General features: G+C 40.3%; 1 protein-coding gene across 2 annotated transcripts in view; it reads right to left on the bottom strand.

Annotated features, from left to right (window-relative positions):
- MTARC1 (mitochondrial amidoxime reducing component 1) overlaps positions 1 to 13,566 on the bottom strand; it is a 33,946-nt gene that overhangs the window by 18,545 nt on the left and 1,835 nt on the right. For both annotated transcript variants that reach the window (XM_041773801.1, XM_041773802.1), the window contains exons 2-4: positions 11,588 to 11,761; positions 1,284 to 1,446; positions 217 to 357 (exon numbers count right to left, since the gene is read on the bottom strand). In XM_041773801.1, coding sequence (XP_041629735.1) covers positions 217 to 357; positions 1,284 to 1,446; positions 11,588 to 11,761 — 478 coding nt within the window. The remainder of the gene's footprint in view (positions 1 to 216; positions 358 to 1,283; positions 1,447 to 11,587; positions 11,762 to 13,566) is intronic.

The following is a 13,566-nucleotide window of genomic DNA, read 5'->3' on the forward strand; positions in this document are numbered from 1 at the left end:
GATCGAGTCCCACATCAGGCTCCCTGCATGGAGCCTGTATCTCTGCCTCTCTCTCTCTCTCTCTCTCTCTCTCTCTCTCTCTCTCTTACTGTGTGTCTCTCATGAATAAATAAATAAAATCATAAATAAATAAAATCATAAATAAGTAAGTAAATAAATAAATAAATAAATAAAAAGTTAAATCCTAAGAAAGGGACAAGGAAAGCATCGTACTACCTCTGCATATGCATCACATCCTGAAATCACGATATTGGGCCTGAAGTTAGTCATTTTAACTTTCTTCTCCAGCCTGGAGTTGAGATCTGCCAACGATGCCTCAGAAAGGACCAAGAATGGGCTGGCATCTGCGTACGCAATCTGGTAAGGAAATAGAAATGGTTAGAAGGTGGCATACAGAAGTCGCATGTGTCTAGGTCCTGGAACCCTCTCCTCCCTCCACCTGCATGTGTGCACACGCACACACACACACACACACACACACAATATTTCTAAATATTTCTTTAGTTCTTTATATAGAAAAATGATAGTAGTTCAGAAGTCATAAGTAGCCTTGCAGACAGGAATTATGTGATGGAATGAGGACAACATGGCCTTGGGATCAAGAGCTGCCACTGCCAGTGCCCTTAAGGAAGCCACTCCACTTCCTCTGCCTCAACTTCCCCAAGATTGATGGGCTTGATGGCCTCAATACAGGTGATAAAAAATACTACTGATTCCATGGATACCTATTTTTTATGCAACCTGCATATCAACATCCAGTCCATTTACTGACCATTTACGTAATTTTTTTTTTAATGGCCACAGCATTGTGCTACCAACCCTCCTTTTATGATGAACCCTTGCAGCCTTCTTCCTGGAAGAGCCAACCTGATCACTTTAAGTCTGTGCATCTCCATACCCACACTCACTTGCCCACCTGTCACCCGGCAATTGCAATCACATGGTACAAAGGTTGGACTCCACACTCAATTACAGAATAGTGTGGAAAAGATCCGGATGCAGAACAGTTGTGAAGCCCTGTAGGCAGTGGACGCCTTACATAAGGAGGAAGGTAGATGGCCATGGTCAAAATGCAAGAGTCCCCCAAATCAGGAAGCACAGATGAAGCCCCCAAAGGAAGGGCTTTATTTTTGCCTGTTGTTCATAATCCCAAGCTGCCTGGGAGCTGCCTGGCAAAATGACAGAGCGGAGCTCAGAGGACAGGCTGCCCTGCCTGATGGGCCCTGCACTCCTGACGAAGCCTGGACACACCAAAGGCCAAAGCCAAGGGAGGCTCCTCTGACCTGGTCTGTGGGCCGAAACACGTCCATCATTTGGTGAGAATATCTCGGTCGCAGGTGAGCCTCGAAGTGCACCAGGCGATAGGGCTGCGTCTTCAGGAAGCTAGTTATCCACTGGGCTGCAGCCTCTCCACAGTCCCTGCCCTCGACCTCCAGGCCATGCACTCTGCAAGGGGTGGCGGGAGCAAAGAAGGCCGGTGGCTTTGAAAATCCGGACACCCCCACCACAGTCTACAACATACCCGAAAAGCTGTGATGTCCCTGTGGTTCCTTAATTACCTGGAAACATAATTTTAGCCTGGCCCTGCCTCCGAACCCCTGGGTAAGCCTCAGTGAAGTCACAGCTTCAAGTCCTGCTCTCCCCCGTTTTACAACAGAGGGATACCTACCTGTGCCTCCCATCTGGAAGGAACGCACGGGAGAATAAAATAAGATCCCGTGCCTGAAAAGATGCTGAGTTGTCTGGAAGAAAACCAATGCATCTATGAAGTAAACTCACAATTACTGCAACATCTGGTTCACCCAGCTGGACGGCAACCAGAAATCTGAATGGGCCCAGCTATACGTTATCCGTGTGATGATAATGAAACTAGATACAGCAAAGTATGTGAAAATGTTCTATAAAATCTAAAACATTATAGGCAACAATAATCATCTAATTTGATTTGATTGCTAGCAATAAACATAGGATTTGAAGCCTTCCCCTGCCCCAGACACGCAATACGCAGGACTGCATAGGAGTCGCGTGTGTCTCACAGATGCAGAGAGGAAAGAAACCGTGTAGGCAAGTGTTCCCCAAGTGTAGGACCATTGCTATTGCGGGTATTCAAGGTAAGAGCGGTACGTGCGGACGACAGGAAAGCTTCTGTTCAGTTTCACGCTAGTAAGGCTTTAACTTCTAGCAACACAGCATAATAATCTCTTTTTAAAAAGAAAAAAAACAGACCTCGGGTCCAGACACCTCTGCAGGCAATATTTCTAGCTAGAATTAGGTAACATTCTGTTTTTTAAAGATTTTATTTTTTAAAGATCTTATTTAACCATTTGAGAAAGAGAGAGAGAGAGAGCACAAGTAGGGGAGGGGCAGAGGGAGAAGCAGGGAGCCCAACACGGGGCTCAGTTCCAGAACTGTGGGATCATGACCTGAGCTGAAGGCAGACACTTAACCAGCTGAGCCACCCAGGGGCCCCTGTAGCATATTTACTATTTCAATTTCCTTCTCCACATGGCAAATTGTATAGGTACCCATGTAAGGCTTCCTTTTAAGTAGTTTCTACACCCAGCACAGAGCTCAGTGCAGGGTTTGAACTCACAACCCTGAGATCAAAACCCGAGCTGACATCAAGCGTTGGACACTTAAACTGACTAAGCCACCCAGGCACCCCAAGTTTCCTTTTTAAAAATAAATGCCAAAAGGAGAAAAAATGAGTGGAAAATATCAGAAAGGGAGACAGAACACGAAAGACTCCTAACTCTGGGAAACGAACTAGGGGTGGTGGAAGGGGAGGTGGGCAGGGGCTGGGGGTGACTGGGTGACGGGGCACTGAGGGGGGCACTTGACGGGATGATGAGCACTGGGTGTTATTCTTTATGTTGGCAAATTGAACACCAATAAAAAATAAATTTATAAAAATAAAAAAATAAAATAAAATACAATAAAATGTATAATCCCCCAAAAAATAAAAAATAAAAATAAATGCCAAATTGAACTTAAAAACCAATGTAAAAAAAATAAAAAAATAATAATAAATAAAAATAAATGCCTTTAAGGTATTTTTAAGACACTGAATCAATTTGAAAAAATACATTAATATAGTTGACTCTTGAACAACATGGGGGTTAGAAATGTCAACTCTCCATGCAGTGGAAATCCCACAGATAACTGTTGACTCCCCCAAAACTTAACTACTAACAGCCTACTATTGACCAGAAGCCTCACGGATAACAAATAGTGATGAACACATATCTTGTATGTTATTTGTATTATCTACCCTATCCTTACGAATAAAGCTAAAGAAAAGAGAGCTTTAATTTTTTTTAGGATTTTATTTATTTATTCATGAGAGACACAGAGAGAGAGAGAGAGGCAGAGACACAGGCAGAGGGAGAAGCAGGCTCCCTGCGGGGACCCTGATGTGGGACCCCAGGATCACTACCCGAGCCGGAGGCAGACACTCAACCAGTGGGCCACCCAGGCTTCCCATAAAGAAAATGTTATTAAGAGAGTCATAAAAGAGAAGAAATAAATCTGCAGGACTGCATTGTACTTATTGAAAAAAAATCTGCATGTAAGTGGACCCACAGAGTTCCCACTCGTTACTCAAGGGTCAGCTGTAAGAGTTGAGGTGGCCTGAGACCCAGCATAAAGCATGGCTGTGTTGTGCAAATGCCCGAAGTTTGGGAAAAAGGAGAGTCAGATAGACCTACTCACCCTGCATCCCGTCTCCACAGAGGACTAGCTCAGTGACCTTGCAGATATTTCTTACTCTGTGTCTTAGGATCGTGCCAATTCTCAGGTCCCAGATGTGCTCAGTAGGTGATAGTCATCACTCTAGTTTGGTTGTTTCTTCCCCCCAGTTATTTCAAGTTCACTTTCTTCTCTTATGATCCTTTGTATTTCTGGGGTATCAGTTTTACTGTCTCCTCTTTCGTTCTTGAGTCTGCTCTCCTTTTTCTTAATTAACCCAGCTAAAAGTTCGTCGATTTTATTTTTTCAAAGCTCCAGCTCTTATGTGTGCAGCTAATATTCAAATTTTTTTTAAAAAATGAAAATAAATACGCCAGTTCTTCATTTTGTTGATCTTTTCTATTATTGTTCTGGCCTCTGTTTCATTTATTTCTGCTCTGATCTTTGTTATTTCCTTCCTTATGTTAACTTCAGGCTTTCATGTGCTCTTGTTCTAACTCCTTGAAATATAAAATGAGGCTGTTTATTTGAGATTTTTTTTTTAATGTCGGTATTTATCACTGTAAGCTTCTCTCTGAGAACCGCTTTTGCTGCATCCCACCGGTATTGGTAAATTGTGTTTCCATTTTCGTTGGTTTCAAGATTTTTTTAAAGTTTCCCTTTCGATTTCTCCTTTGATTCACTGGTTGTTCCGAAGTGTACTGTTCAATTTCTGCATGTTTGTAAACTTTGCAGCTTTCCCCCTGTTTTGTTTTCCGGTTTCGTATCATTGTGGTTGTAAAACTATTTGATATGATTTCAATCCCAGGTTTGCTGACTTGTTTCGTGACCTAGAATGTTCCTCGTGTGCTTGAGCAGAACATATATTCTGTCGTTGTTGGAGAGAATGTCCAGTCAATGTCTGTTAGGTTCCACTTGGTGTGAAGCAGGGTTCAAGGCCAACATTTCATTATCGATTTTCTCTCTGCATGATCTATCCATCACTGAAAGTGGGATATATCGAAGTCCCAACTATTGTTATATTGTCCATTTCCGTTACTATTTGCTTACTATATTTAGGAACTCCAAAGTGGGGATATATATATATATATATATTTACGATTGGTATATATTCTTGATGAATTTATCCCTTTTCATTATATAATGATCTTCATTGTCTCTTATCATAGTCTTTGGCTGAAAGTCTACCTTGTTTGATTAAATATAGCAACCCTTGCTCTCTTTTGGTTTACACGTGTGTAGAGTATCTTTTCTCAACCCTTCACCCAGAGCCTATGTGTGTCTCTAAAACTGAAGTGAGTCTCTTAGAGTATATATATATATATATATGTATGTATGTATATATATACATATATATATATCTTTTTTTTAATTTTTATTGATTTATGTATTATAGTCAGAGAGAGAGAGAGAGGCAGAGACACAGGCAGAGGGAGAAGCAGGCTCCATGCACCGGGAGCCCGATGTGGGATTCGATCCAGGGTCTCCAGGATCGTGCCCTGGGCCAGAGGCAGGCGCCAAACCACTGCGCCACCCAGGGATCCCTATATATATATATCTTATTTATCCATCTAGCCTCTGTGTCTATGATTGCATAATTTAATCCATTTCCGGGATCCCTGGGTGGCGCAGCAGTTTGGCGCCTGCCTTTGGCCCAGGGCGCAATCCTGGAGCCCCGGGATTGAATCCCACGTCGGGCTCCGGGTACATGGAGCCTGCTTCTCCCTCTGCCTCTCTCTCTCTCTCTCTCTCTCTCTGTGTGTGTGTGTGTGTGTGTGTGACTATCAGAAATAAATTAAAAAAATTTTTTTAAAAAGAATTTAATCCATTTCCTTTAAATTACTGATAACTAGGGGGGCCTGGGTGGCTCAGTCAGTCAAGCATCTGATTCTTGATTTTGGCTCAGGTCATGATCTCAGAATCATGAGATCGAGCCACATGTTGGGCTGGGCATGAAGCCTGCTGAAGATTCTCTCTCTGTCCCTCTCCATCTGCCCCTCCTGAACAGCTCTTGTGCACAGGTGCGTACAAGCACACTCTTTCTCTGAAAATGAAAAATTGATAACTAAGGACAAATTAATACCATCTTATTATTTTGCAATTCCCTTGTTCCTTTCTTCCTCTTTTTCTATCTTCTTTGGTAAATTGATGATTTTCCATAGTGGAATGCTTTTATTCCCTTCCCTTTATCTTCTAGGATTCTACTACAGGTTTTTTGGCTTTGTGGTTACCATATGGTTAAATTAAAACATCTTAAAGATATAGCAGTCTATTTTATGCTGATAACTTAATTTTTATCCCATATAAAAACCCTACTCGGGCAGCCCCCGTGGCACAGCAGTTTAGCGCTGCCTGCAGCCCAGGGCGTGATCCTGGAGACCCGGGATCGAGTCCCACGTCAGGCTCTCTGTATGACGCCTGCTTCTCCCTGTGCCTCTCTCTCTCTCTCTCTCTCTCTCTCTGTCTCTATGAATAAATAAATAAATAAATAAATAAATAAATAAATAAATAAATCTTTAAAAAAAAACCCTACTCTTTTACTTCCCACTCCCCTTTATGTTTCTGATGTCATAGTTCACCTGTTTTTATATTGCATATTTATTAATAAATTATTGTGGCTATAGTTCTAATATTCTTATCCTTTAACCATTATGCTAGAGCTAAGTGATTAACACACTACATGTTACAGTATTAAAGTATTCTGAATTTGATTCTCTGTTTACTTTTTTTTGTTTCACTTCATTTTTTGTTTTTACTAATCCCTGCACCCAATAAGGGGCTCAAACTCACAAACCCAAGATCAAGAGTCACATGCTCTACCGACTGAGCCAGCCAGGTGCCCCAATTCTCTGTTTATCTTTATCAGTGTGTTGTATATTTTCATATTCTTTCATTTTACTAATTAGCATCTTTTCCTTTCAGCTTGAAGAACTTCTTTTAGCATTTCTTGTAAGGCAGATGTAGCGGTGATGAACTCCCTCAGCTTGTGTTTGTCTGAGAAAGTCCTTACCTGTCCTTCATTTTTTAAAAGATTTTTATTTATTTATTCATGAGAGACACAGAGAGAGGCAGAGACACAGGCAGAGGAAGGAGCAGGCTCCATGCAGGGAGCCCAATGTGGACTCAATCCCAGGACTCCAGGATCACGCCCTGGGCTGAAGGCAGATGCTCAACCCAGGCGTCCCTGTCCTTCGTTTTCTAAAGGATAACTTTGCCAGAGAGAATATTCTTGAATGGCAATATTATTGATCATTCCACTCTCTCCTAGCCTGTAAGGTTTCTACTGAGAAGTTGGCTGATAGCTTTACAGGGGTTCCCTTGAAAGTTACAGGCTTCTCGTCTCCTGCTGCTTTTAAGATTCTTTTTCTTTGATTTTTTGATGGTTTTATTATAATGTCTCGGAGGGGCTTCATTTGAGTTTATTTAGTGACCTATAAGCTTCATGAACTTGGATGCAAAGGTCTCCCCAGATTTAGGCATCTGCCAGTCATTACTTCTTTAAATAATTTTTCTACCACTTCCACTGTTCTTCTTCTGGAACTCCAATAATTCACCAATAGTTTCTTTTAATGGTAACCCGTAGCGCACATGGACTTTTTTCACTCTTTTTCATTCACCTTAATTTGTTCTCCTCTGAGTGGATCATTTCAAAGGTCTGGTCTTCAACCCTACAGATTCCTCCCTTGGCTTGACCCATGTTGCTGTTGATAATACTCATTTTTCATTTCACTCGTTTTATTCTTCAGCTGTAGAATTTCTATTGGGTTTTTTTTTTTAAATCATTTCTATCTCTTTAACTTCTTTGTTCATTTATCATTTTCCTGTTTTCACTGAATTGTCTCTCCATGTTTTCTTGTATCTTATGGAGTTTCCTTAAAACAGCATTTGAATGCTTAATTGGGTAAATCACACACCCCTGTGTCTTTGAAATGGGTTACTAGGCTCTTTTGCTCTCTTGGTGATGTCATGTTTCATTGACTTTTCATGTTCCTTGGGGTTTCTGTGTTGCTGCCTTCATATTTGAGTAGGAGTTACCTTCTCCAGTCTTTTCTAACTGCCTTCGGTAGAGAAGATTCATAAATATGAGGCCTTTAAATTAGCAAAATTTGGGGTGCCTGGGTGGCTCAGTCAGTTAAGCATCTGCCTTCGGCTTGGGTTATGATCCCAGGGTCCTGGATTGAACCCCACGTCGGGTTCCCTGATCAGCAAGGAGTCTGCATCTCCCTCTCTTTCCCACTCCTGCTTTCTGTCACTATCTCTCTCTCGAATAAATACATAAAATCTTTAAAAATAAAAAATAAAAATAATTTAATACAATTTGGGGGCACCTGGGTGGCTCAGCCAGTTGAGAGTCTGCCTTCAGCTCAGCTCATGATCTCAGGGTCCTAGGAATGGGCCCTGAGTCAGGCTTGGCAAGAAACCTGCTTCTCCCTCTCCCTCTGCCTGCCACTCCCCCTACTCGCGCTCTCTGTCAAATAAATAAATAAATAAAATTTTTTAAAATTAAAATTAAAAATTAAATAAATTAGCACAATTTGTTCTCTGCCTTCTTCCTTTCTCTTCCCACATTTCTGTGTTCTGAGCAACTTCGTATGGATTGTATGGCAGTTCTGTTATTAAATTTTTAAGGAAAATTCATACTGTCTTCCATAGTGGCTGCACCAATTTACATTCCCACCAATAGTGCAGAATGCACATCCTCCCTAACACTTGGTATCACTCTTTTTTTTATATAAATTTATTTTTTGTTGGTGTTCAATTTGCCAACATATAGAATAACACCCAGTGCTCATCCCGTCAAGTGCCCACCTCAGTGCCCATCACCCAGTCACCCCCACCCCCCACCCACCTCCCCTTCCACCACCCCTAGTTCGTTTCCCAGAGTTAGGAGTCTTTCATGTTCTGTCTCCCTTTCTGATATTTCCCACTCATTTTTTCTCCTTTCCTCTTTATTCCCTTTCACTATTTTTTATATTCCCCAAATGAATGAGACCATATAATGTTTGTCTTTTTGATAATAGCCAGTCTGACGCATGTAAGGTGGTATCTCATTGCGGTTTTGATTTGCATTTTCCAGATGATGAGTGACATTGAGCACCTTTCCATGTACCTCTTGGCCATTGTAGGTCTTCCATGGAAAGATGTCTATTTGGTCCTGCTGCTCATTTTTAAATTGGAATTTTTTCTCTTAAGATTTAATTGTATGGGTTCTTCTTATATTTTGGTTATTAACCCCTCATCAGATATATGATTTGCAAATAATTTCCCATTCTGTAGGTTGCCTTTTCATTTTGTTGATGGTTCCTTTTGCCGTGCACAAGCATTCTAGTTTTGTGTGGTCCCGTTTATTTATTTTTGCTTTTTTCTTTTTTGCCTTTGCTTTTGGTGTCATATCCAAAAATATATATATATCATTGCCAAGACTGATGTCAAGGAGCTTGTCCCCTGTGGTTTTTGGTGTCTTGAAGTTTTACAGTTTCAGGTTTTATGTTTAAGTTTTTAATCCATTTTGAATTGATTTTTCTGAATGATGTAAGATGGGGTCCAGTTTCATTCTTTGCAGGTGACAGTTTTGCCTCTGCCATCTATCGAAGAGACCATCCTTTCCCCCTTTTTATATTCTTGTCTCCTTTGTCATAAATAATTGACCACATATGCATGGGCTTCTTTCTTACTTTCTTTCTTTTGACATATCTGTGAACTATCATAATGTGTCTAAACCTTCTCATTTTGCAATTTCCAAACAGGCTCTTGTTTAGTCTTTGAGAGTGAACCAAAGAGCCTGCATGGAACCATGAAAAAAGTTTTCACATAATTTCAAATGAATTAATAATTACATGGGAAAAAATAACTATAAGAAAGTATGGGTAGATACCTAGTTATGGCAAATAAACAGAAACCAGGATTTCAGCAAACATATAATACAAATTGCAACAGACAAATTAAAAAGTTTGCCTCAAGAGCACCTGGCTGGCTCAGTTTTTAGAGCATGCAACTCTTGATCTCAGGGTCATGAGTTCAAGCCTCATGTTGGGTGTAGGGCGTACTTAAAAAATGGTAAAAATAAAAAGTTTGCCTCGGACAACACATTAATGCAAATTAAAGCAACAAGAAATTGCCATCTTTTTCCTATAAAAATGGTCAAATGTTTTTGAACATAGTGGTCAGAATGCAATTAGCCACCCATAAAATACTGGTGGCTATAGAGTTGGTATAACCATTCCGCAAAACTATTTAGCAACATATATCAGAAGTCTAAAGTTTCTTGTTTCTAGCAAAACCATTGCTAAAAATTTTTCCCTAAGGAAATAATAAGCATTCTGAACAAAGATTTTTACACCAAGATTTTCGTCACGGTCTTCTTCACACCTGGAAAGAAATGGAAAACAATCCAAATATTTAATTGTGGGAACATGTTAAGATGCATTGCAGGACACACTTTCAGAAGGAACTATTAGGCCAACATGAAAATTGTTATTTTTGAAGATTTTAACAATATGAAAAAGTACTCAATATATCGAGTATATATGACAGTATTCAAGACTCTGATTTTTATATTACTTCTTTTAAGGTATTAACTACAAGGAAAACATCAGAATATTACTTATTGTTATCTCATATGTTTTTGTTTACTCCTTTTTTTTAGTATTTTCCAATTTTTCAACTATGAATGTATATTACATTTATAATTTTATATTATATATATATAATTATATATATTATGTATATAATTATATATACATTATAATTTTATATATAAAAATATATATAAAATAATTATGTATATATAATTATATATAATTTTATATATAATATATAATTTATAATTTTATATATATGAAATTATATTACATTTATAATTTTAGAAACATCAAATTAAAATAAGAATATTATGTCTGCAACTATAAAATATTGCAGAAATTATATGGGTATTGTATCTTATAAACTTTTTGGGGTCTTTAGACATTTTCCAGCTAACTCGGATCTATATTTTTTTGACGTGATGCTATTTTCTATGACAGACTTATGGACTACATTCACTGTTCACCACACATCTTAATTCAAAATGCAGAAATGATGACAAGAGTATAATTAGACCCAATTCTAATTTCCCCATAATGCGATAAAAAATCACCTCGGGAAGACAAGAGTTCTGAGAAGCAAAGTTAGTTTTCCCAGACTAAAGTTTCCTTGAACTAAAGTTCTCAGAAGCAAAGCTAGTTTTCCCAGACTAAAGTTTCCTTCCTTCTAATGTCAGGGAAAGAGCCTCTGTGCAATGCACTTTCCTGGCTGAAATCTCCACCTTCGCTACCCAGCAGACCCCTGGGCATGTGCCAGTTGGGTCACTCTCCTGGTTGCACCTGTCTTTTCTTTTTTTTTGTTGTTTTCTTTTTGTTTTTGTTTTTTTTGTATCTGTCTTTTCTATTACAGAATGTCCTTTCATTAGTACTAAATATCACAGTTCACAAAAACATTTGCGACTCCCTTCCCAACTCAGCTTTGGAAGGTTCCCAGTCTTCCCAGGTGAATTAGGGCAAGTCCAATGGGAATACATGGATCTAACCTCACCTCTTCCTGGACATCGTCCACTGTCACTCCCACCTCACTTTTGTCCTTCATCCTTTGAGTGTGTTATTTTTCTCTTGCAGACATGCTTTTATTCCCATGGTTTTCTACCTAGGACTTTTAAGTCTCTCAACCCCACATTCACATACATTTCTGAAGCTGCTTCCTTGTTCCTCTTTCTTTTACATCATCGTGATGTTGAGGACTTTGCCCTACAAATGCCATCAATGATTAATCACTGACAACGTTTCTCAGGATTCCTCCATAGTTCACCCTTCCTCAAAACTGCGTGAATAAACACTCGTTCGAGGAGTAAGACCCATCCCTTCCTTACCGGCACTTGTACACTGCATTCGTGGTGGGTGTCTTGATGGGCAACAGCAGGTCTTTAGTGTAGGCTGCACTCAGGGTCAGGACATCACCCTCACAAGTCAGGGAAATCAGGACCAGGCGAGGTTCCTGCCGAGCCGTAACCATGTTCCCCTTCTCATTGATCACAAGCCAAAACCTGCCAAGTTCAAAACACAAGATACGCATGACCCACCATGCTAGGCCGCCAGTCTCCTGTGGGAGCTTCAGTCCTGCGCTATCCTCTTTGATGTGCTCCCTGTAAGCCTGGTGTGTGTGAGTCTGTGTGCGTGTGTGTGTATCTGTCTTGTCTGTCAATCCGTCCATCCTAAACATCAACTCAGCAGCAAGAGTGAGTCTGTGAGTTAATTTCAAAGGGTTTCATAACCACTCAAGCATCCAACATATTTATTATCTTCAGAACATTTTGAGCTCCTTGATGGCACAAAATCAAAGATGTCAGTATATTTTCATCTCAAGTGCCCAAAATTCTGACCACTCTCATTAAACACGCCCCAAAGAAATGACAAGAAACTATTTCCTGGAAAGACTTTAAGGGCAGGAGGAAGCACAGGCCCTGGCATACAGCAGACCCATGGCCCCTGCAGATTGAAATAACACGATTGTTGCTCTGTTGCTCTCAGAGCATGGAGTTCAGTGGAGTGGCATCCCATGCCACTTTCACCTGGCCACGTCCACCCCCACCTTTTAAAAAAACTAATGTTTCAATATTCAGCACAGCGAACTCTGCAATTTGCTTAAAGGTCTATCATTACACTACGGACAATATTTTTTCTGGCACAATAGTCCTCATCTAGAGGTACTCCCCCCCCAAAAAAAAAAAAATAAAAAGATAAATGGAGATATAAAAGCAATAGTAAACTGTTCAGGGGTGGGAGGTGGGGAGTCATCCATATAGGTTATTTCTCAGCTAATGAGGAAGCTAACCATACTGGCATTTTAGTCATTTCAATTTACACAGGATCAAATGATTACAGTTAGAGAAGTGAGCTTGTGCTTTGGGAATCCATCAATAGAAAATGCTGGCAAATATACTAGGTGTTAAAGAGCTTCCTTGCCTCACCTCCAGCAGGTCATCATGGTTGAGATGTTGCAGCTACACTAGAAAAATAAGGTTAGTGGGAGCCCTTTCCTGAACTGTCTGTTTATCAGGTCGTCATCCTGGACCCAGACTGAGCTCTGGCCTGCTCCAAATCCTTGGTACCAGCACATGAACATTCTTCTTCAGGTGCTAATTCTTCCAGGTAATGATGGCAATCAAATCATCCTTTTCTCTTCTTTCTTTTTTTTAAATATTTTATTTGTAAGTAATCTCTGTGCCCAAGGGGAGGGGGTCCAACTTGCAATCCTGAGATCAAGAGTTGCAGGCTCCTCCCACTGAGCCAGCAGGCATCCTGACAGTAATCTTTCGAAACCACCCATCTAATCACGTTACCCCCTCATGAAAAATCCCCCTGCGGTTCCTGTTTTCAGAACTTTGTTCCGAAACTCTAACTCCAGCAAGGCACGCGAGACCCTTCAAAACTCAGCTGCTCTCCCAGCCCTTCACAATCCCTGTGCCCTCATGCAGGCCAACCTTTTTCTCTTCAATCTTTTTATCGTGGTAAAATATACACAACATAAAATGCCTGGCAAGCTCTTTTGGTATATCCAAAAGGCTTGAAAAGAGGCCTCACACAGATACTTGTACGCTGATGTTCACCGCAGCATTATTCCCACCACCAAACAGTGGAAACAACCCAAGCTGTCCACCAATAGAGAATGGATATTTTTTTTAAGTATGTTTTCAACCATTTTAGGTGGACAATTCGGCCGCATTAAGTAACCTTCACAGTGTTATGCAACCCTCACCTCTGTTTCCAAAACTTTTTCATCACCCCAAATAAAAACTTTGACCCATGAAGCAATAACTCCCCACCCACCCCCATCTCTCCCTGAGGCCTG

This window comes from Vulpes lagopus, chromosome 11 (assembly GCF_018345385.1).
Source record: "Vulpes lagopus strain Blue_001 chromosome 11, ASM1834538v1, whole genome shotgun sequence".
In the NCBI taxonomy this organism is placed as follows: Eukaryota; Metazoa; Chordata; class Mammalia; order Carnivora; family Canidae; genus Vulpes; species Vulpes lagopus.